The sequence below is a fragment of the Dendroctonus ponderosae genome, unplaced genomic scaffold (genome assembly GCF_020466585.1).
Source record: "Dendroctonus ponderosae isolate FM_Combo_2020 unplaced genomic scaffold, Dpon_F_20191213v2 Dpon_F_20191213_7, whole genome shotgun sequence".
Taxonomy (NCBI): domain Eukaryota; kingdom Metazoa; phylum Arthropoda; class Insecta; order Coleoptera; family Curculionidae; genus Dendroctonus; species Dendroctonus ponderosae.
The window spans coordinates 8,821,094-8,840,427 of NW_026018916.1; the positions used below are offsets into that span (position 1 = coordinate 8,821,094).

Sequence of the window (19,334 nt, forward strand, 5' to 3'; positions counted from 1 at the left end):
GTAAATATTTCAAAGCAAAACGAAATATTTTTTAAATGTTATTTTCCAATTTGTAAATTTAAAGTCAGATATTATACGTTAACGAATTGGTTTTTCCACCGTTAAATTAAATTTTACAATTTGAACGTAAAATTAGTGTTGATGAAGTACCTTCAAGATAATTTGAGTCATTTATTCATTTTTTTCTAAATTAAACAGTTCTTGTATTTTTAATAGGGATAAATTTTAAATGCTTTTCGCTAAGTTTTTCAATATGCTAGTCGGGTTATCCGCAGTAAACAGTTTTCACTGAACGGTTACAATTTTAATATAAAATAATTGTATTCGATTGTGAGCATAGCTTGAATTTTGTTTGAAGTCACGATATCAAAATTAATGTTTATCTACCTATAACAATCAACATTAGCGTCCGCTTATGAATACAGCTTGTATTATTTGTACTATTACTAAATTTTCGGTCTCAAATTGTTTAAAACTTATATGAGCAGAAAATATTGACTTACCGGTGCGTCCAACGGGTACAATTGTAACAATGCCCTTTGTAGGACAGGGCTTCTTTTCCTCATGGTAAACTGAATTTTCAGCAGGCTTAAATCGCTTAACGCAAACAGATTTTTGAAAATCTCTAAAAGTGTAGTGTTTGTTTATCTGATTTTTAGTGCTATTATCAGCTTTCATTTTTCGGCTCAACGGGGGTTTACTTGCAGTTGTAGAAACAGTTCTCGCAATATTTTCCCTTGTTTGAACGACATTTTTATTAACTCCAGTTAATGTCGCATCTAGAGTGGGCGTAAACACATTTGGAAATAAAATATATAGCAAAGTGGACAGGAAGCAGATTAAAGTTATTATATTTAAGCAAACTACCGTTCTCAGAGACATGATTTTTAGGACTCGTATTGTAGGAAAACGACCGTAATTTTCACTGATATCTGGTTAAACTGTTTATTTCCTTAAAATGAAGGAACACCTTAAAATCATTTCTCTGCTGGTTTTTCCGAAGACGTTTCAAACTGCTTGCGGAAAATGAACTGAAACACTACTAATCATGAAGTCATATCCTTCAATCATGAAGTAATTTGTATTAAGCGTCTCCTTTTCACTCCGGAAAGTTAAAACTTTAATCAGAACCAGATAAACTATAATTGATGAGTCGGATTGCAATCGGGTTGATATCAGTCTCCACAGCGCCACAAGCCACTTCACCTTTAATTATCATTGTATAAATTTAATTTTATTAATTGTAAGTATCTAGCACATACATATAAACGAGCGTGATATTGCCCCTAAATCTCGGAAATTCACACTGATGTTGCTGATTCCGATTCGCAGAACATTCAATTTTATCGCAAACAATCAGATAAGTGATACCATACGCACTGGGCACACATTTTAATGAATGCAGCTAATTTTAATTGAATATAATTAAATCAATACACTTTGCGTGCCAAGACCACGTTTTTTCCTTTTAAAATAACGCCTATATAATAATAAATTATTTCATTGGTTGGTCGGTTTCTTCATTATGTTGATTTTTTTGACATGAAAACACTACTATTTGTATTAATGTTTAATTTTTTACAGATTTTTTATATTTTAATTCAATTTGAAACATTATTTTTATATTATATAAAAACTGCCAACATTTCTGGTTCATGCTTGTATCCATATTGTGTTAATTATCCCATAATATACTTTAAGTAAGCCTACTTCATATAGGTATAAAATTTGTTGCGCAAATTGTAAAACACATCAGCACGGAATTATTATTAGATTATATGTACATAGTTGTCTTAAACTCATTATATTACCTAATCAGTACAAGTACTTGTGTATCTGAGAACTATCGGTTGACTATGGTACCTACTAGTATAAATCTAGATATACGGCGGTTCTATCAATTGCAAAGCGGAACGTCTGCGAAAATATATCTGCTACAAAAGGTGCTAAAACATATTAGAATTCAAACTTATTATTTCTTTGTTGGATATTTTATTTAAGTTTTCGCTAAAGCCCTATACAATCTCAAATACAAATACAAACATATGTGATTTTTGACTGAATATCAAAAATAACAATTAATACCGGTGTCTACTGTGAATCGATTTCGCCATTTTTCCAAAGTAATTAATTAATATGAAATAAAATCTTCACAGCATCTTCTACAGAAAGTTAAAATTTGAAATTGCTATTTGGATCGGTTCGGATAATGTGAGTTTTTAAAAGAGTTTAATAAAAACAAATATTATAATCGAGCCCGATATTTACTGACTTTGATACCTATATTTGAAAGGCTGGAAAAAATTAGGATTTAAGAGATCGTTTTGAAACTTTTTGTGGAAAATTTGAGCATCTTTAGAATCATACATGTTTTCTAAAGATGGTGAAAAAACATCCAGTATGAGGCGAATATTTATTAATTTTGAGATCCACATTTACCAACTAGAAAAAATCAGGATTTTGAACAATTTTAATGAAACTGAGCTTTGTTAGACTCGAAAAATGGCGAAATTTTCGAATTGCTGCTTAATTTAGTTTGGAAGATGCGCATTTTTAAAAAAGGGAGCGTTAGGCGAGTAAAATGATTCACTATCAGACGAATATGTATTAATTGTTAAACCGATATTTACCAAGGTGATTTTCGGAAAATTAGGAGTGCGGACGAAACGTTCAGCATCTTTCGAGTCAAAGAAAGCGGAATTTTAAATTGCTACATAATAATAATAATAACTCGGAATATCATTTTGCAATGTGGGTTGTAGTCAAGTGACTTTTAAAGGAAGAGAATATTTCGAAGAATATGCTGCTAGTTTGTAAGATGCGCATTTTTAAAGAAGATAGCCTAGATGAGTAAAACATCCGTTATGAGACTAATATTGACACCCACATTTACCAAGCTGCAACATATTAGGATTTTTGACGATTTTTGTGAAACTTTCAGTATATATCTTTAGTCAAGTGTTTTCTAAAAAATAAATTAGCGGCATTTTAAGAAGCAGAGTCTCTTGTCTGATCAGCTAGAGCATGTTTTTTTCCATCCCTAAAGGGTGAATTTAGGCGATTTTGAAATCTTTGGTGTCTCTTTTCCCGCCGTTTACATCGAAAAAATCGGCTTTTACAGAGTTTCTTCTGGTGGCATTTTAAAGAGCACAGCCTCTTCTCTGATTGGCTACAAAATGGTGTTCCTACCCTTAGAGGGCGTATTTAGAAATTTTTTCAAATCTTTGGTGTCAGTTTTCCCGTCTTTTACATGCGAATTTTCAAATTACGGTAACGCCGAAAGTGGGGCGAGTAGAGGGTGTATTGTGGCGGCATTTTAAAGAGCACAGTTTCTTCCCTCATTGGCGACCAAATGGTCATCCCACCCTTAAAGGACAAATTCAGGCGATTTTTCAAAATCTCTAAGTTTGAAAGATGCGGATTTTTAGCTTTAGGCGGGACACCCTTTATATTGATTTATTAATGGTGCCATATAAGAGCAATGTTACATAGTACACATCTGCAAAAATGTTTTTTCTCCAACCTTGATCTTTAGTCTGCAATTTAAAACCGAGATCAACCGTTAAAAATTAAAATTCATGTAACATATACAAGCGCTCCCTTTTTCTATATTAAGGTGCACGCAGAGTTGCCTATAATCAGTAAGTTGTCATGTTTGTTTCTGAAAGTTGACCGGTTGACATAACAAATAGTTACTCCCACCATCCTCCCACTTTTCAAAAAGGAGGTTATTAACATTTTCATGAAATAAACAGTTACAGTCAAACAATTTCACGTTTTTTTGTGCGGTTTAGCAATGTCGTTTTTTCTTTGTTGTGTATTGTAGTGTAAACTCGAGACTGTACAATACGACACGGTGTTAGTGCCTTTTTGTCCTTCGTTTCAGTGACAGCTGTGCTAGGCGGTACCTTTCGCCCAGGAAAACGAACTCTATCCCCATGTTGTTAAAAGTTTACCCAGTTATGAGCAGTTATCATCATTGACGCCTCCAGTCTGCTCAGAGCCATGTCTAAGAACAATTTAATAAGTTCCAGAAGCATTTCTCCGGCCAGTTTTAATTCTCTCCGGTCTGATTCAGAGAAGTCCTTTGAAAATGGACTGGAGGACTCTTTAAAGCCCAAACTTAGGCCTTCATCTACTTCCCGGACTGCCAAAGCTAAACGAGTCAGGTTTGTACTCACTCAATTCGGGTCTTAGTCATTAAACTGTCTTTATAGCTAATGTGATACTATTACTTCAGTTGACGCACCTTTTGTTTATATTCAAAGTGCATTCGTTGTATGTGTTTATCAAACAGAACACGTAATGAAATATGTTAGGACTTGGCACTGAGATAGCCCTTCAGTGGGTTTATCAGCCAGCCACGGCCTAGACGTTTGCATCATAGCCTCTGAAGCTGCTTTACTTATCTTGATCAGTAGAATTAATCTAAGTGCCTCAAATGTTTACTTAGAATTCATCTCAATTGCCACACAGCTGTTGTAATTGCAGTTGTTTGGATGTTTGATATACCTATTAGTCAGAAGTGCATGGAGTTTTTAAAACAATCCACTTTTATTTGTTTGTTTCATATAGAGCAATACATGGCAATGATTACTATGTGTTGCCAGTTACAAGAATTGTTAGCACTTTTCGGGTTTATAACCCTTATTTCGTCTTTATATTATCGGATTTGCGGATCAACCGATATTATTTTTTAGAAACTATTATCTTCGTCATTGAAACTACACTACAGTTTTATAGTGGAATATTGAGTGCCAAGCTTATCTTTTTCAAACACATACTTAATTACTGTGCAATTGCAAGTAATAAGTAATTACTTAGTTATTACTTTGATGTTCCTTCTTCATCTTTACAATCTGTGATGAATGAACTTGAAAGAACCGAATTTTTATAAAAAAATAAACTTTTTCAACTGCTGTACTGAATGCCTGCCCATCTTCATCCTTCATTATCTGATGTTCGCCAGAACAGAGCTGATTTTATCTAAAACCTTCTTAACGGAAATTGTATGATACTGGATTCTGAATACACATATTCATGTTTACCGTATCTGATGTTCACCAAAACACTTTTTTTTAAACTATTGCTGATTTTCTAAAAAACAGCTGTTCTGAAAAAGCTATATTTATTTTTACATTATCTCTTGTTTGCATATACACATACAAATCTACTCTGCTGTTATACCTAATTTTATCTGTCTACTGTCCGAAACAACACAAAATTTATTTGCAAGATATTATTGTCAATTGACATTATAATAGCAGATTTAAAAAATCGAAAATTGAATGTAGCGGTTTCTCCAAACATTCCCAAATACTGACCAAATATTAATAATTTGCATTTCCGAGCAACAGACATGTAATAAGTAGCGTTTCTCATAAAAAAAATTATTTATTTATAAGTCTGTAGCTGCTGTAGTAGTTCATACTTAATTAATTAAGAAGTTAAAATACCTATCTGGGGTAATAAGTATCTGGGGAGACAACAGATATCAATTGTATCAAAAATATTCTTGAATAACAAGAAATATATATTTATTGCTATAATAAAATTGATATCAGTGTTTTCTTAGCGTCTCTTCGTATCAATATGTGCATTATAAGAAATAGCCATCCATATTTATTAAAATGCTAAACAATCGACAGACAAACAAAAGTTGAAGTAATAAATAGTAATTTAATATTCGATCCAACTTAAGCTCAGAAAAGCCGAAGCAAATAGATAATGCTAATACTGAGTGAAATATAAAACAAATTATTTAAATGCACGGTCGGAATAACATCGAACATTACACGAATTCCAGCAAATTCTTAGTACACGTTAGTACAAACGGTTTGTGAATAATAATAAGGAAACCTCAACGTTGTTAAATAATAGCACTTGTTCATAAATGTGTTTTAATTTGACAGATTTTTTCACAATGGAAATAAGTTTTTCAATGGAGTTGTTATACCTGTGGCCCCAGAAAGATACAGATCATTTGACAGCCTAACCAGTGAACTTACTAATTTAATTGGAAGAAATGTTACCCTTCCCAACGGAGTCCGACATGTATATTCGATGGATGGAAAAAAAGTAAGAGTATTTTAATTATCTGAAGATTTAAACGGTAAACAACAACTCGTAAATGTTTTAAACACACATCGTTAATTTCTCATTATTTAGTACTTAACTTTTTGTTTATTTTCCTCCACGAGTGGCATGTTATAACCGGAAATTGTTAGATTTACTGTTGTTTGTAAACACAATATCGCCGCTTGTATGTACGAACATTTTTAACTAAATTTTTTTAAATCAAGTGAATTTTTACTTGTTATCAAGTTTTAAAGTAATTACTCATTATTACTAATTTGAAAACAGTGTTTGTTTAATTTCGACCAAATTAATTCAGCCGACCTGGAGCGTATCGGTATTTAATCCCGTATTTTAAATGTTTATGCACTTGACTTTGTATGTATGTATTTCCCATTAAATCTCATCGGAATATGATTTACCGACGCGACTTTTAGTAGTATTATTACATGTAATTTACCATAAATATCTAAGTATATGTTGCTACTGATGGCACAAAGCCAATAACTTGCCTGAGAGTTTGCGACTAATATTTTTTTCTTACTTCGAATGAAAAAGTAAAACCACCATTATCTGCATATTTCGCCGGTTTATTATTATCTTCATTTATAAAATCTAGTGCAGTAAGTAAGTCACTAACAACTTTCTAGATAACAGTTAATTGTTCCTAGGTAAAATCCGATTATTTTTCGTGCATCACTACATATCGAGATCTTAAAGCGATGGTAATCACAGCTTTCATTAAGTCATGTATTGTAATGAGGAATCCTCCTAAAATAGTTGTGTGTATTTGTTTGCACTTCTAAGCGTAGAAACGATTGATCAAAAAGAAAGTAAATAAATACCAACCCAATTTCGCCTTGTAAATAAATACATAACAAAACACGCTGCTCAAAATAAACGGTTTATAGTCAACTATTCTGTGGAGTTATAAATACTGCCATCCGAATATTTAAATCTGACTGCTATTGAAAAAACAATACTGTTTGAATCTTATTAGTTCGGCCTGAGAAAATGTGGCAAATTGGTCTCAATTTTTTGTACAAAATGCTGTGATTACTGTTATACGGGGACGACTTGTTGACGCTTCACTGCTATAATTTTAAGCGGTAGCACGAATGTTCTTCAATTTGTGCAATTAAAGTATTACAATGTGATTCCTGTGGAAAACAGTTTTGAGTTTTAAATAATTGGATGGTTTATAATAATTAAGAAATGTATAAAAGTTGAATATTAAGAAGTATATTAGGCTGATTCAAAAGTACATTAATTTTAGGACCGTGTCTTACGTTCAAAAATAAGAAAAAAGTTTTTAAAATTCAAGGTGCAAAAGTTTGAATAGATTCAAATAGAGAATTTTGCTGTTTTTATAGAATATATAACATTTTTAGTTTTTAGTCGCCTAGTGTTGTCTAAATTTATGGAAAGCTTTGATTTGGGCCCGCGAACCCTAATGGTAATCCAGATATTCGGCTAAAATTTATTAAATTTTCCTCGTACACATAAATAGGCACTTGATTTGGGTTTTCAGTCAATTAAAAATGCAATTTTTTAACTTTTTTAATACAAGCGTTTCTTTGTTATAATTTGCTTTAAATCATTAAGTTATAGAGTGAAATACTTTTATGGAAAATTTGTTTTAAACAAACATTTCTTTTAAAATTCTACATACATTGTAGAATGCAATTAAAATATTGATGTTTTCACTAAATGAATCAAGGAAATTCATTTTAGGAAGCGACTTATAAATACCCTTAATTATTCACAATTTAATAATTTAAAAATGCCTGCAAATGTGTTCGGTGCATGCTGGCTGTTACAAAAATACGCATTTTCATGTGTTCACCATTGTTCGTGTCGTGTATTTATTTCCGCTCCTTTAATGTGAAAGTAATTTTTTTATATCGTATATCACACTATGTAAGCATGGTTTTAGCCGCATTCAACAAGTTTTGCCGTAAAAGGCCTTTAATTTGTATTTTAATATATAATATATAATTAATTTAGAGAAAAATTTGTTTTGTTGATGGTTTGAACCCCTACTTTGATCGTTTTAAAATTAAGTACAAACGTGATCTGTCTTTTATTTTTCATTTCATTATATGAAAAGTTATCGTAATAAATACGTGTTTTACCCAAATAATGTTACTTAGGTTGTAAATATAGAAGAATTGGAAGATGGCAAAGAATATGTGGTTAGTGGGAAAGGCGAGCCCTTCAAAAAAGTGGAGTATTCGAAAACGGATACTTTAAAAAGCAGAAAAGTCAATCGAAACAATAGTTCGATCTCCAGTATGCCCAGAATTCTACCGCCAGACTGTGTTCGGCCAAGAATTGTAACTATCATTAGACATGGAATTAAACCTAGAAAGGTATGGAAATTGATGATTTGTTATTAACTAGTTTACTAGTTAGTTTTCCATGAAGTCATAATTTTGTGTGTTCAGCTATAATTTTAAATTACTTTAAATTGTTACTATTTTCACTCAAAGTTACTTTACTTGGTGTAACAGAAATATAAAAAAATGCTAATTTTACTGTGTATAATAGTAATTAGATTGATATTATTTTTTAAAGATTTTACGACTTCTTCTGAATAAACGGAATTCTTCAAGTATGGAATCTGTGTTAAGTGCATTTTCAGAATTAGCGCAGTTGGCGGTTAGAAAAGTTTATACTTTATCAGGTAAGAAAATTGACATTTTTTAATGTAGAAACCATTATACGATATTAAAGACAAAGGGCCATAAAAGTATTTCACAATTGAAAATCGTTGAATTTTAATCTCAGAAAGTGTTGTTGTTATAAGTTCGTCATATCACATTCATCTAAGATTCATAGTGCGTAACGATTCGTCATAACACATCAAATATTTGAATAATCTTGTTTTTATTAATGTTTTAAATAAATTCATTTTAAGGTTTGCTTATACCTACGTACGATAAGCTTCGTAACATTTCTAAGGCTTCTGTTTGCATTATTAGGTCAACCAGTGACAGTACTTCCACATTTCTTCGAATCAGAGGATGTTTTCTTTATCTATGGGAATGAACGGCATAGTCTAGATGATTTTGAATTGGACTTCGAAGAAAGCAAGTCGATTCAGCAATATAAAAAGACTCCCTGTCTTCGAAATGGGTTTGTATTTCCTAGACGTATTGCTGATTGTTATTGGAATTCACCAACATTTAATAGTTTTAACGTAATTTCAATGAATTGCTGAATTGGTTATTTTAATATTTTTCTAAGTATATGGTTTAATGTAGTTTGATGTTGTTTCAGTACCGGTCCTAAACCTAAAATGCCTAAAAAAGAGAAAAATAGAACCTATGAATCTGAAGAGAGCTTATTGAGAAAATTAAGTTTAGATGAAAACATAAGTTTACCCCCCGGCATGAAGGGAAAATATACAATAGGAAGAATGATTGGGGATGGTAAGATTAAGATATAAGAATATTTTAGGCCATTCACATATCGATGTTTTTAAAATTGCAGGAAACTTTGCAGTTGTTCGGCTGTGTAGGCATGTTATTTCTGAGCACGAATATGCGTTAAAGATTATTGATAAAGCTAAGTGCAAAGGAAAGGTGGGTTTCAACCAGTCCGAGCATAATGCAATTTTTCGTACGTTTCTCGAATGATTTTTTTAGGAAGACATGATTGAAAACGAAGTAAAAATATTAAGAATGATCAGTCATTCCAATATTATCTCATTGGTTGAAGATCATGACACCAAACCTATGTTATATCTAGTCTGTGAATATGTTGCAGGTAAGTTTCGTTGCTTTCGCGCGAAAAGTACCCTGTTTAGTTCTTTTGTTGTTGACTTCTATTCGTTGAAATTTAACTTAAAAAATTGCAATTTGCTCTTTAAATAGTTGCTTAGAGGGTTTTTTTTCAATTAGTTTAAATATATATTTTGTGATTTTTAGGTGGAGATTTATTCGATGTGATAACAGTGGCTCAGAAATTCTCAGAAGAGCAAGCTGCATTAATGATTAAACATCTTACTTCTGGTCTAGCTTATTTACATAACTTGAACATTGTACATAGAGATATAAAACCTGAAAATTTACTGGTAATTTAAAACCATCTATCCGATTAAGAATTGATTTAAATAAAACTGGATGTATGGGTTTTAGGTGGAAATGGATAATGGTAAAGTAAAATGTCTGAAATTGGGTGATTTTGGCTTAGCCTGCGAAGTAACTGGTCCACTTTACACTGTCTGTGGAACGCCTACTTATGTAGCTCCAGAAATATTAGCTGAAAGTGGATATGGTCTTAAAGTAAGATGTTATCATAGATTCTTACCAATCATTCAACATTCACATTTCCTTTTCAGATTGACGTATGGGCAGCTGGCGTTATTTTATACATATTACTTTGTGGTTATCCTCCTTTTGCCAGTCAAGACAACGATCAGGAAAAACTGTTCGATTGCATTCTATCAGGTAAAACCATAATGCCAAATGATTACTATTTGACTTCATATCTGCATTTTCAGGACAATATGATTTTCCGGACGAGTTTTGGCAAGATGTCTCCATGCAGGCCAAGGAATTAATTTACAACATGCTTCAATTGTTGCCTGAACTCCGCTTTTCTGCGGAAGACGTTTTGGACCATCCCTGGCTGAAATTGGCAAATTAGAAGGCTTGACCTTTAGACTGGCGATAGAACTTGTCTTTTTAAAGGTAAGTGAAGAAGCTGCACTTGTGTGCCCGCAAAACAAACTATGCGGATATTTTTTACAATTTCGATCATGTGTTATGAAAACTCATTTAGCAATCGAATTTAAATGTTGAATTTGTTTCAGCATTGATAGGACACTAACGGTAATTTAACGAGGTAAATGTAAACATTTCCGGTAATTGAGTTATTCAAAGAAAAAATCCGCCCAGCAGCTTAAGTAACTTATAGGGCTACGCGTTTTGTAGGTTTTACAAGACTAGGATTGAGAGCGAGTATAATTGTAGCAATTGAACTCGGCTTGTTTTGATACTGTTATGAGCAGTACTAACTGCTTCTTTTATTCACTAGGCTGTTCAAATTAGCACAGTGACTTGTATTTTATGCGCTAATAAATCACTCAGCTAATTGTTGATACGATTTTCAACAATATTTTAATACTAGTTGTATGCTTTATTGACAAGTACGTGCTTTGATGCCTAATAATTCGATAGAAGGTATTTGCTACACGTTAAGTTCGATTTTATTTTCGGATATTTTTTAGCAGATTTATTGTACCTTTCTCATAAGCGTTGCATTTATCCGCATACTAACTAAATCCAGGGTTTCATTTCTGTCTAATTTCTTACTGTTCAAAAAGACGTTCTGTATTTAACTTTGGTGTGGCGAGAATAAATTCTCGCCACAGAATTTACCGTTTCAAGATATTCAAGATATTTTATACTGGATTGTTTCGGAGAACTAAAGAAGAATATCGAGTTCCGTTATTTAAAGGCACTTATTAATTTAACATGACAAATATTTTGGTTGCTTGAACATAGTATTATAACCGTTCATCAAAGTAAGGCGACTCGAACAATTATTTTTACTGTTTACAATATCACTTTAATATCTAATTTATTACTTATCCTACTCGTTTTGTTACTATATTGCCTGATCCCTGTGTATCATTAATTTAATCAAATCAATATTCTCGCGCTTAATCAAAATTATCGAAACACCTTTGTATTCATTAGTGCATAAATGAGCCTGTTTAATCAAATTATGAAGATGTTTGTTAATGAGAATGAACTGACCGTGAAACTAAAAACTAAAGGAATATTTCTGTACTATAAAATGAGTTTTGATTGATGGCTGTTTACGAATGTATCGTGTAATGTGTATTTATTAAACAGGGATGGATGCAAATTTTTGTACAACATTTGTAATTGTTCCTTAGGCATATTTTTTTTATATTGTTTTAATAGAATGTAAATATTTTCCGAGCGTTTCATTCCTTTCATCAGATTATGAGTTCAGGACTCGTTTGATACTCCTTGAACAGCTGCCAGGACTGCTGATTGTGATGTGATGGTGAGTACTATGTTGGTAGTGGTAGTGATAATAAAACTGTGTCTTTTTTAGTATTTTTTATTGTACATTAAAAAAAGAAATAAATACGATCATAATAATGTAAGTGCTAAAAATATACAGTAAAATTTAGACTGTCTCACAAATGATTGTGTGGTATAATTTCATATTATTAATTTTTATTATGTTCCTTGTTTCATTACCAATAGTAATATTAAACGTTAGAATTAATATTATTTGCTTCCTCGAGCCAAGAATATATTTAGACAAATGTAAAAAATTATTTTAAAAATACTTATCTAAATTACCTAGATGTTTTTTCTGACGGATTTAGTGTACATTAGCACATAATAATATAAAGAGATTCAGTTAAATATTTGCTTAAGCAATTGGTTTATCATTGTTTATTAATAGAACTAGGGTTTGCAAATATGGGGATAATCAAGCAAATTTTACAAATATATCATCAAATAAAAATTACATCACTCACTATAGTTCTAAAATTTGCTTACCATCAGCCATATGACTATATAATATTATATATCAGCTATCCAAACTCGAAATATTGATTCAGGTACATTTTCTTTTCAAGCCCATTCTATTGATACTATCCTTTTACAAACGCTCCAAACCCAGTAATGGCAGTTGGCAACCTTTTCATTCTGATCATACCATTTTTGCAATTATTCTCTGAACAAAACAACGTTCTTCATAGTAATGACTAAATAAGCCCACATTGGTTTATTAGTAATTTTGATCAGAGCATTGCTATTGAAGCTAGTTTACATACATATAGCTTCTTAATACTAGAGCTACAAAGACTTTTTCCATGTATATGCCTGACGTGATTTAATAATGTTAGTAAAATTTCACGACGCGACGATACTGAGCAGGTGAGATACAATATGAGCAGAGTTAAGAACAGTGAGAGAATCAGTTGATTAAAACGGCTTTAGTCACTTTTAATAAAACAAACTTACATTGTTATTAATCGTATTTGAAATGGTACAATATAATAATTGTTTGAATTGAATATAAATAGTAGAGCAAACAATAATGTATGTAGTAAATGAACGTAATCATTGTTTGACAAAATATAATAATTATTGATGTAACATGTAAAAAAGTCGCCACAAAACGAACTAGCAAAATTATATCCACCTGCTAATAATATCGAGCAAATGTTTACTTTTACGACTCTTATAACGTTAATGAATAATTAATTTTGATCAAACAAAAGGACATAATACACCCACCCAAATTTATAGAAAACACATCACTTATCAACTAAACCGAAATGTATGATAAAGTTTTTGTTTATGTAAAACGCAATGGGGGAAATGAACTGATTATTATCCATGGGAATGGTTTTTTGTCTGATCTGTCTCAACACATTGTAAGATAATTTCATTCAAACAGTAGACATTTTGAACCAGTTAAAAACTACTTGAACAAGTTGTGAAAAATCAGCTCTATTAAAAGGTTTAACCAGTTACATTATTTTACAGTTTCTTGTTGATTTGGTCTTCAACCGATTCAAAGATCTTAAAGTATGTGGTAGCGTATGAACACTGTACCTGTTCTAACAAAATTTTGTTAAACTTTTATGCAAGCTTGCTGACGAGACTAACCACCATTTAAATCTTTTAAATCCACCAATAAATCTATCATACATTTCTAACTTTTATGTAATAAAAACAGTTTTTATTTATATTAATTCTATACGCAGACAATAATCTACTATTACTAAATGTGACAATTTTTTGTGATGTTATATAGTAATATCATTACATTGAAGTACGCATTTATTTATGTATAATTGTTATCCACGTGCAATTTCCCAAAATTATCAAATCGTAATTCACACTTCGAATTATTGCACAACAGTTTTTCTTTTAATTTCAATCGTTGAAAGGCATCTCAAAGCAGATGGCTTAGTTTAAAGATATTTTATACCGAAATTATATTTGTAAGTACGATAATACGAAACCCATAGATATGCAATGTTCGTGAGAATTTGTAGAATCTATTTGAAGACCGGCTCAAATATTTTGCAACAAAAATTGTAAATATTGTGAAAGACAATGTTATTTATGTTCAACAAGCAGCATTTCATCTTAAAGAATATGTTGCAGGTAAACATTATAAAATATTCTTTTACAGATTTAATTTATTTGCATATTTATAAAGGTGGTATTACGCCATACATATTACCATCTCGAAGAAAGCACAACAAATAAACTACATTTTTTTAAGTAACAAACCTTATTATTACAGGAACTATATTTTCTATGGCTGCCTTCGATTCAGACTAAACATATTGGCGGTTTAGTCAAAAATACCAATAACAGTACTAATTGTTTGAAGAAGTGAATTCCATCTGCTATCAAATATTCTATAAATTTAATTTCTTAACATCGTTACGAATTTCAATTGTTATTGAAGTGATGCAAACAAACGACACTGCATAGAATATTTGACTAAACTTATTCCCATGACATCTGGATGTATAAAAAATTACATAGGTACAAGTAAAAAGGACCAACATAACTATAAACAAAACTGTTGTATATAAAAAATTATTTTTAAATAAACGAAATATAGTAAATATGAAAGACTAATAACTTTTAAATAATTATGGTACAAAACAATAAAAATTAATTATTTACAAATATATATTAGTAAATATATCTAGACTAACTTGTAATGGAGTTGCCAGGGCGTTGAGCCAGTGTATTTGTTAAACATGTAATATTTAATTAGTTAATGGACAAAATTCGAACAAAAACTAAATATTACAATAATAACACCCACATGAATTAATTTAAATTAGTACTACCGAGTCATGCCTTTTGCCAACATATTAATAAAATGTATCATCAAATAGAAAAAATGTTCGCAAACGAGTAAATAATCTTTCTATAATTAAATTGTTAAAACTTACTGTTGTTAAACGATAAAATCCGCAAAAGTCAACCAAAAAGCACGACCGCTATTAGAATATTGTTTAATAAATATGCTCAATATGCCATATATTCAAATAATCCTCGCAAATAACCGCAAAATAATTCCAATAAGAAACAAACTGCTATGAAAACTAAGGAACAAAAACATTGTATATACGCTACATACGTTTAGACAAAAATCCGATCATTTATATACGGCTTAGAACAGTAAGCTGCCCAAATATGGTGTTGAAATCACGTAAAAGCGTATTGGTTTAACTGCCCTTTAAAATTCAATATAAATAAGAGAGCGTTTCTCTGCTGCCTATTGGTGAGCTTTGAGAACAAACGTAGAACCGCGTTCTTAAAAGTCGTATATAATTGAAGAATATAGATAGAAAATTATCCATATACCTTTTAAAAAAATGTAAACCTTGTTTTGTACCGTTTCTAGTAATATAGAAACGATTTCAAGTCCAGCTTTGGTGTGGGATTCACGAAATATTTTACAAATCAGCCTAAAGTTATTAAGAATAATTTAGAGTCAACGTATAGAAAATGGAGATATTTTATCACTTTAAAACACTACTCTTTCGACCCATACTATCTGGTCGATTCACTTTGAACGCTGCTGTTCTCTTTCGCTGTTGACTTGGAGGAAAGCTTTAAAACTACACAAGTTACTGCCTCTTCTACATTGTCGAAAACAGGAACATCTCTACGTTCTGCTAAATCTCTCAAATATGTACGCGCACGGTTGTAGTCTTTGATTGCGATTTTAGTGAGCTAGAAATAATACATAGTCGTCTTTAAGATAAGAATTGTTTCCTCAATATAAACAATGTATTATGTTCAGTAAACTCCCAAAAAATCTGTAGATATGCTAACTATTTAGGAAGGGGCTTGTAAACATTTACTTGATCTTAATGAAAGTAAACCAGATTCCCACTTATTATATTAAAAAAGAAAAAACAAATCGACAAAGTTTCTACAATTTTGAACATGAGAATAAAAAAACCACATTCAGATCTTTTTCTTTAAAAAATAATTTGTACTACAGTACTCACAGTTTCATTGGCCACCACGCAGTGTTCGCTATTCAGCTGTTCCATGCTTAAAATAACATTCTTTCCTATGCCGATATAATGCGCCGCTAGGATCATGCTGGTTAATGACCGGGTATCATTTGTGATGACGAATAAGGCTACTTCACACGCACTAATTTCATCTTTCCATTCTGAGACGTTGGTTTGCAATACTCCCGATTCCTGTTCGTTGTAACTATTTGATGTTGGATGTTCTGATTCCCTGTAGGACAACACAGAAGTGGTTCTTTAGCGATTTATAAGTTATATTCGTTCAATTATCTTTGAGAAATTGAGGAGACCATTACCTACCTAATAGCTGGATTATAATATTGAAGATTATTTGCCTTTAACAAAGGTATGGCAATGGATTCTCGCCACTTTGTGCCTGTAGACAGACTGCCGCCTAAATACACATCATATCGATGCTCTTGAACGAAGGCAAGTGATGATGGTTCCTGTGATGGATTGTTTGCACAAGTGGAATGGTTCTGGGTTGGTCCGCATTGCGTCTGTTGATTTCTGGTAAAAGTTTGTGATGCCCATGCTGAAACATGTTTTTTACTGTAGAATTCAGGAACTTAAATCCGATGGATTGTAAAGACGTAGATTTACCCGGATAACTTTTACAAGAAAATAAAATAAAAGTGTTTTGCTTAGCAGGATATTAATTTAACGGAATAACAAATACCATGCGACAAAAGGCAATATTATTCCTAATGTGACTAAAAAAATACAGGATGTCCAACTTTCATTGCGTAATTCAAACATACGCTGTAGAATAATTAAACACCTTGTTACGYATGACAAAGCGCATTTTTGAATATCGCAGAGATCACAACAATATCCAAATTGGATCRRGCCTCGAAAGCGTATTATTCCATTGGCGATAGGCGTATAACTTTGTTGTTTTTGGGAAATAAATGACTYCTAAAAGTATTGAAATTATGACTAGAAAAATGTATCTATATTGTATAAGGYAATGCAATTAAATTTAYTCAAATTATAAGATTTTCTTTAGGCATAATASACATTTTTCAAGTTAAACATTCGAAAAACCTTCATATTATAAAAAATGCAATTGTTCTACACCTGAAATCAGGACAAAAAGATCTTTAGTAACAAAACCGGTCAATAAACATATGCTTTTTCTTTTTCATATACGAGGAGATAGATTTAATTGATAGAGTTGTTCCTCAGCTAACTTTATAATTTTTTAAGCTTTCTGATTCTGAAAAAACTAATTAAAAGTTCGGACATCTTGTTTTCATATACAGTGAGTGGCAAATGAACAATACATTTATAGTGTGGTTTGAAACATATTAATTAATTCAAACCATATTTTTTAAGTTATTTTTCATGCTAGTTTTTTTATTGCAAAATTTGCAGGTAACAAAAAAGTTAGTGTTTATAAAAGTTTTATACGTAATATCAATGTAGTCGATACATTAAAATTAGAACAATCTTTGTTAACAGAGATATATATTAATTATAAACGGGTTATACAAAGTGTTGTGTAAAAGACACGGCACTATTAAAGGGGGTGATTTCTTTGATCATTTTGTGAAAAATAGCTCGTTGTTAGATAAATGAACATGCAAGACATAGTTTTTATTTTTATCTTGTAAACCATACAGAAAACGACAAAATTTCAAGAGACAAAAAGTTCTACTATTGTTTGCTTATTCTAGGAAAATATTGAAATTATCAATCGTACATTATTTTGTCAATTATTTTCGTAATTGTGTTAGACACCACTTGTCTTAATAAGCTACCAAAGCTTGAAAAAATCGGCCAAAATATACCTACTAAGATAATTTTTCAAAAAGCGCAGCCGAAACATTTCCGGCTTCATGTGATGATCTATGAAATCGCCGGCTTGGATATTTAAGAATATTAAGTTCTATCCAAGTGCAAGATATTTTAGGTTTTTTATATTGGCAATTATTAGAAATGAAAGAGAATGGAAGAGATATAAAAAACAATATAAATAGTAACTTTTTTGTATAAATCACGACTGGCATCAGCACTATGTATTAAGCTGTAAAAGCAAAATATAAACGTGACATAGCGGAGAACTTATAAGAGGAGAACAACTCAAGAGTGAATGGAAAAAATTGTAAACTAAAATGGCAGTAACGCTGAAAGTGCTTTGAAAGTACCTAAAACGCTGGTTAAAGGTTGAAGAACCATACTTCTAACCATATACTTGGTCTTCAAAAGAGCACAAGACCAGTATAAAGGCCTAATGTAATCTCTTCCTAAAAGAAGAAAACTACGTAACAGTTTTGTAAACTAGTTGCGTTATTGAAACACGCTTTTGTCTATTGGGAATGTGAAAATTTACTGCCTGGGACCTACTACTGTTTTGTAAAAGCATATTCCAATTTCAAATGTGCCATATATTATACAATTGTGCATTGATTAATTATATATAATACATATACCAATTCTTTACACGTTAAGAATTATTATTAATTGCCTGGAGCACTTACCTTCAATATTGCACATTCCGCATCCATTAGTACTCAGTTCGGCCATAATGGTGCAAAACTTCTCGAAACTCAACGTAGTTTCTTCAGACGTGCTATTTCCAACTCCGTTATGTGTGCTGCTGCCATTTTGCAAGTTGAAGTAGTTGTAAAGTTTGGAAATTTCCAGAGATTGATTGGTCAAGCGCCGGTAGGCGTCAATCACATCGAACATATGCATGTGACCGTTGTAGCTATCATAGACTTCACGCAATCGTCTGCAGAAAAAAATATCGCTTTTAACGTTTTTTTCCAGATTATTTCTCGAAAGATGTGAGTTGCCTCACTTTGATAAGGGAATAATTTCGTCCTTAAACGATTTTTGGATGCAAAAGTTATTCGGAGCGCTTGAAAACAGCACTCAAAAATTAAAGTATAATTTCGTTCAAGTAGTAGACCATTTTGTAGATAAGTTCTATATTGATGAGGCGGATTCATTTTTTTACAAACTTCTTTTTGGGTATTTCAATAATTCAAATTAATAATAATATAATTAATTAAATAATTCAATTTGCACAGACGAATTATCAGAGCGAATTTTCATATATTGTATTATCCTAGTATTGTTACACAATTTATTAACATACTCGTTTTTAGGTTCATTTAGGTTCTTTTGATAACGATAGCAGAAAATAGCTATCGAAACGTCAAGGTAA

The 19,334-nt window shown here is 31.4% G+C and overlaps 3 protein-coding genes and 1 long non-coding RNA gene across 13 annotated transcripts in view; 1 reads left to right on the forward strand and 3 right to left on the reverse strand.

Annotated features, from left to right (window-relative positions):
- Positions 1–1,314, reverse strand: part of LOC109542896 (galactoside alpha-(1,2)-fucosyltransferase 2) — a 4,135-nt gene extending 2,821 nt beyond the window's left edge. Inside the window, exons 1-2 of one of the 2 annotated variants that reach the window (XM_019912352.2) lie at positions 1,263–1,280; positions 504–1,206 (exon numbers count right to left, since the gene is read on the reverse strand). In XM_019912352.2, the coding sequence (XP_019767911.2) occupies positions 504–882 (379 nt within the window). In that variant the 5' untranslated portion in view covers positions 883–1,206; positions 1,263–1,280. Of the gene's footprint in view, positions 1–503 lie in introns of both variants that reach the window. The other variant, XM_019912350.2, reaches the window with a different exon arrangement.
- Positions 1,315–3,670: 2,356 nt separating this feature from the next.
- Positions 3,671–14,456, forward strand: LOC109542829 (serine/threonine-protein kinase GD17699). 2 transcript variants are annotated; one of them, XM_048668526.1, is made up of 13 exons: positions 3,671–4,169; positions 5,913–6,078; positions 8,229–8,447; positions 8,653–8,761; positions 9,060–9,213; positions 9,358–9,509; positions 9,571–9,662; positions 9,726–9,846; positions 10,008–10,153; positions 10,218–10,364; positions 10,421–10,529; positions 10,583–10,772; positions 12,054–14,456. In XM_048668526.1, the coding sequence occupies exons 1-12, from the start codon at positions 4,006–4,008 to the stop codon at positions 10,726–10,728; spliced, it is 1,725 nt and encodes a 574-aa protein (XP_048524483.1). In that variant the 5' UTR covers positions 3,671–4,005; the 3' UTR covers positions 10,729–10,772; positions 12,054–14,456. The 2 variants fall into 2 exon arrangements, with proteins under 2 accessions (XP_048524483.1, XP_019767798.2); XM_019912239.2 differs by lacking the exon at positions 12,054–14,456 and adding an exon at positions 10,895–12,027.
- LOC125505198 lies at positions 8,948–10,469 on the reverse strand. Its single transcript, XR_007281992.1, has 2 exons — positions 10,390–10,469; positions 8,948–9,380 (listed from the first exon to the last, which is right to left on the reverse strand). It is a non-coding gene; the product is annotated as an uncharacterized LOC125505198 (long non-coding RNA).
- LOC109542828 overlaps positions 14,383–19,334 on the reverse strand; it is a 101,660-nt gene continuing 96,708 nt past the window's right edge. For 7 of the 8 annotated variants that reach the window (XM_048668525.1, XM_048668524.1, XM_048668518.1 and 4 more), the window contains 5 exons: positions 18,643–18,896; positions 18,310–18,408; positions 16,460–16,694; positions 16,130–16,370; positions 14,383–15,848 (listed from right to left, as the gene is read on the reverse strand). In XM_048668525.1, the coding sequence (XP_048524482.1) occupies positions 15,666–15,848; positions 16,130–16,370; positions 16,460–16,694; positions 18,310–18,408; positions 18,643–18,896 (1,012 nt within the window). In that variant the 3' untranslated portion in view covers positions 14,383–15,665. The remainder of the gene's footprint in view (positions 15,849–16,129; positions 16,371–16,459; positions 16,695–18,309; positions 18,409–18,642; positions 18,897–19,334) is intronic. The other variant, XM_048668519.1, reaches the window with a different exon arrangement.

What these genes read in the sequence shown, in the direction of transcription:
- LOC109542829 (XM_048668526.1), top strand. Translation starts at nt 4,006, where the DNA reads ATGTCTAAGAACAATTTAATAAGTTCCAGAAGCATTTCTCCGGCCAGT. An exon ending in GCCAAAGCTAAACGAGTCAG is followed by an intron (nt 4,170 to 5,912) that starts GTTTGTACTCAC and finishes TTAATTTGACAG; the next exon opens with ATTTTTTCACAATGGAAATA. An exon ending in AAGCTAAGTGCAAAGGAAAG is followed by an intron (nt 9,663 to 9,725) that starts GTGGGTTTCAAC and finishes TGATTTTTTTAG; the next exon opens with GAAGACATGATTGAAAACGA.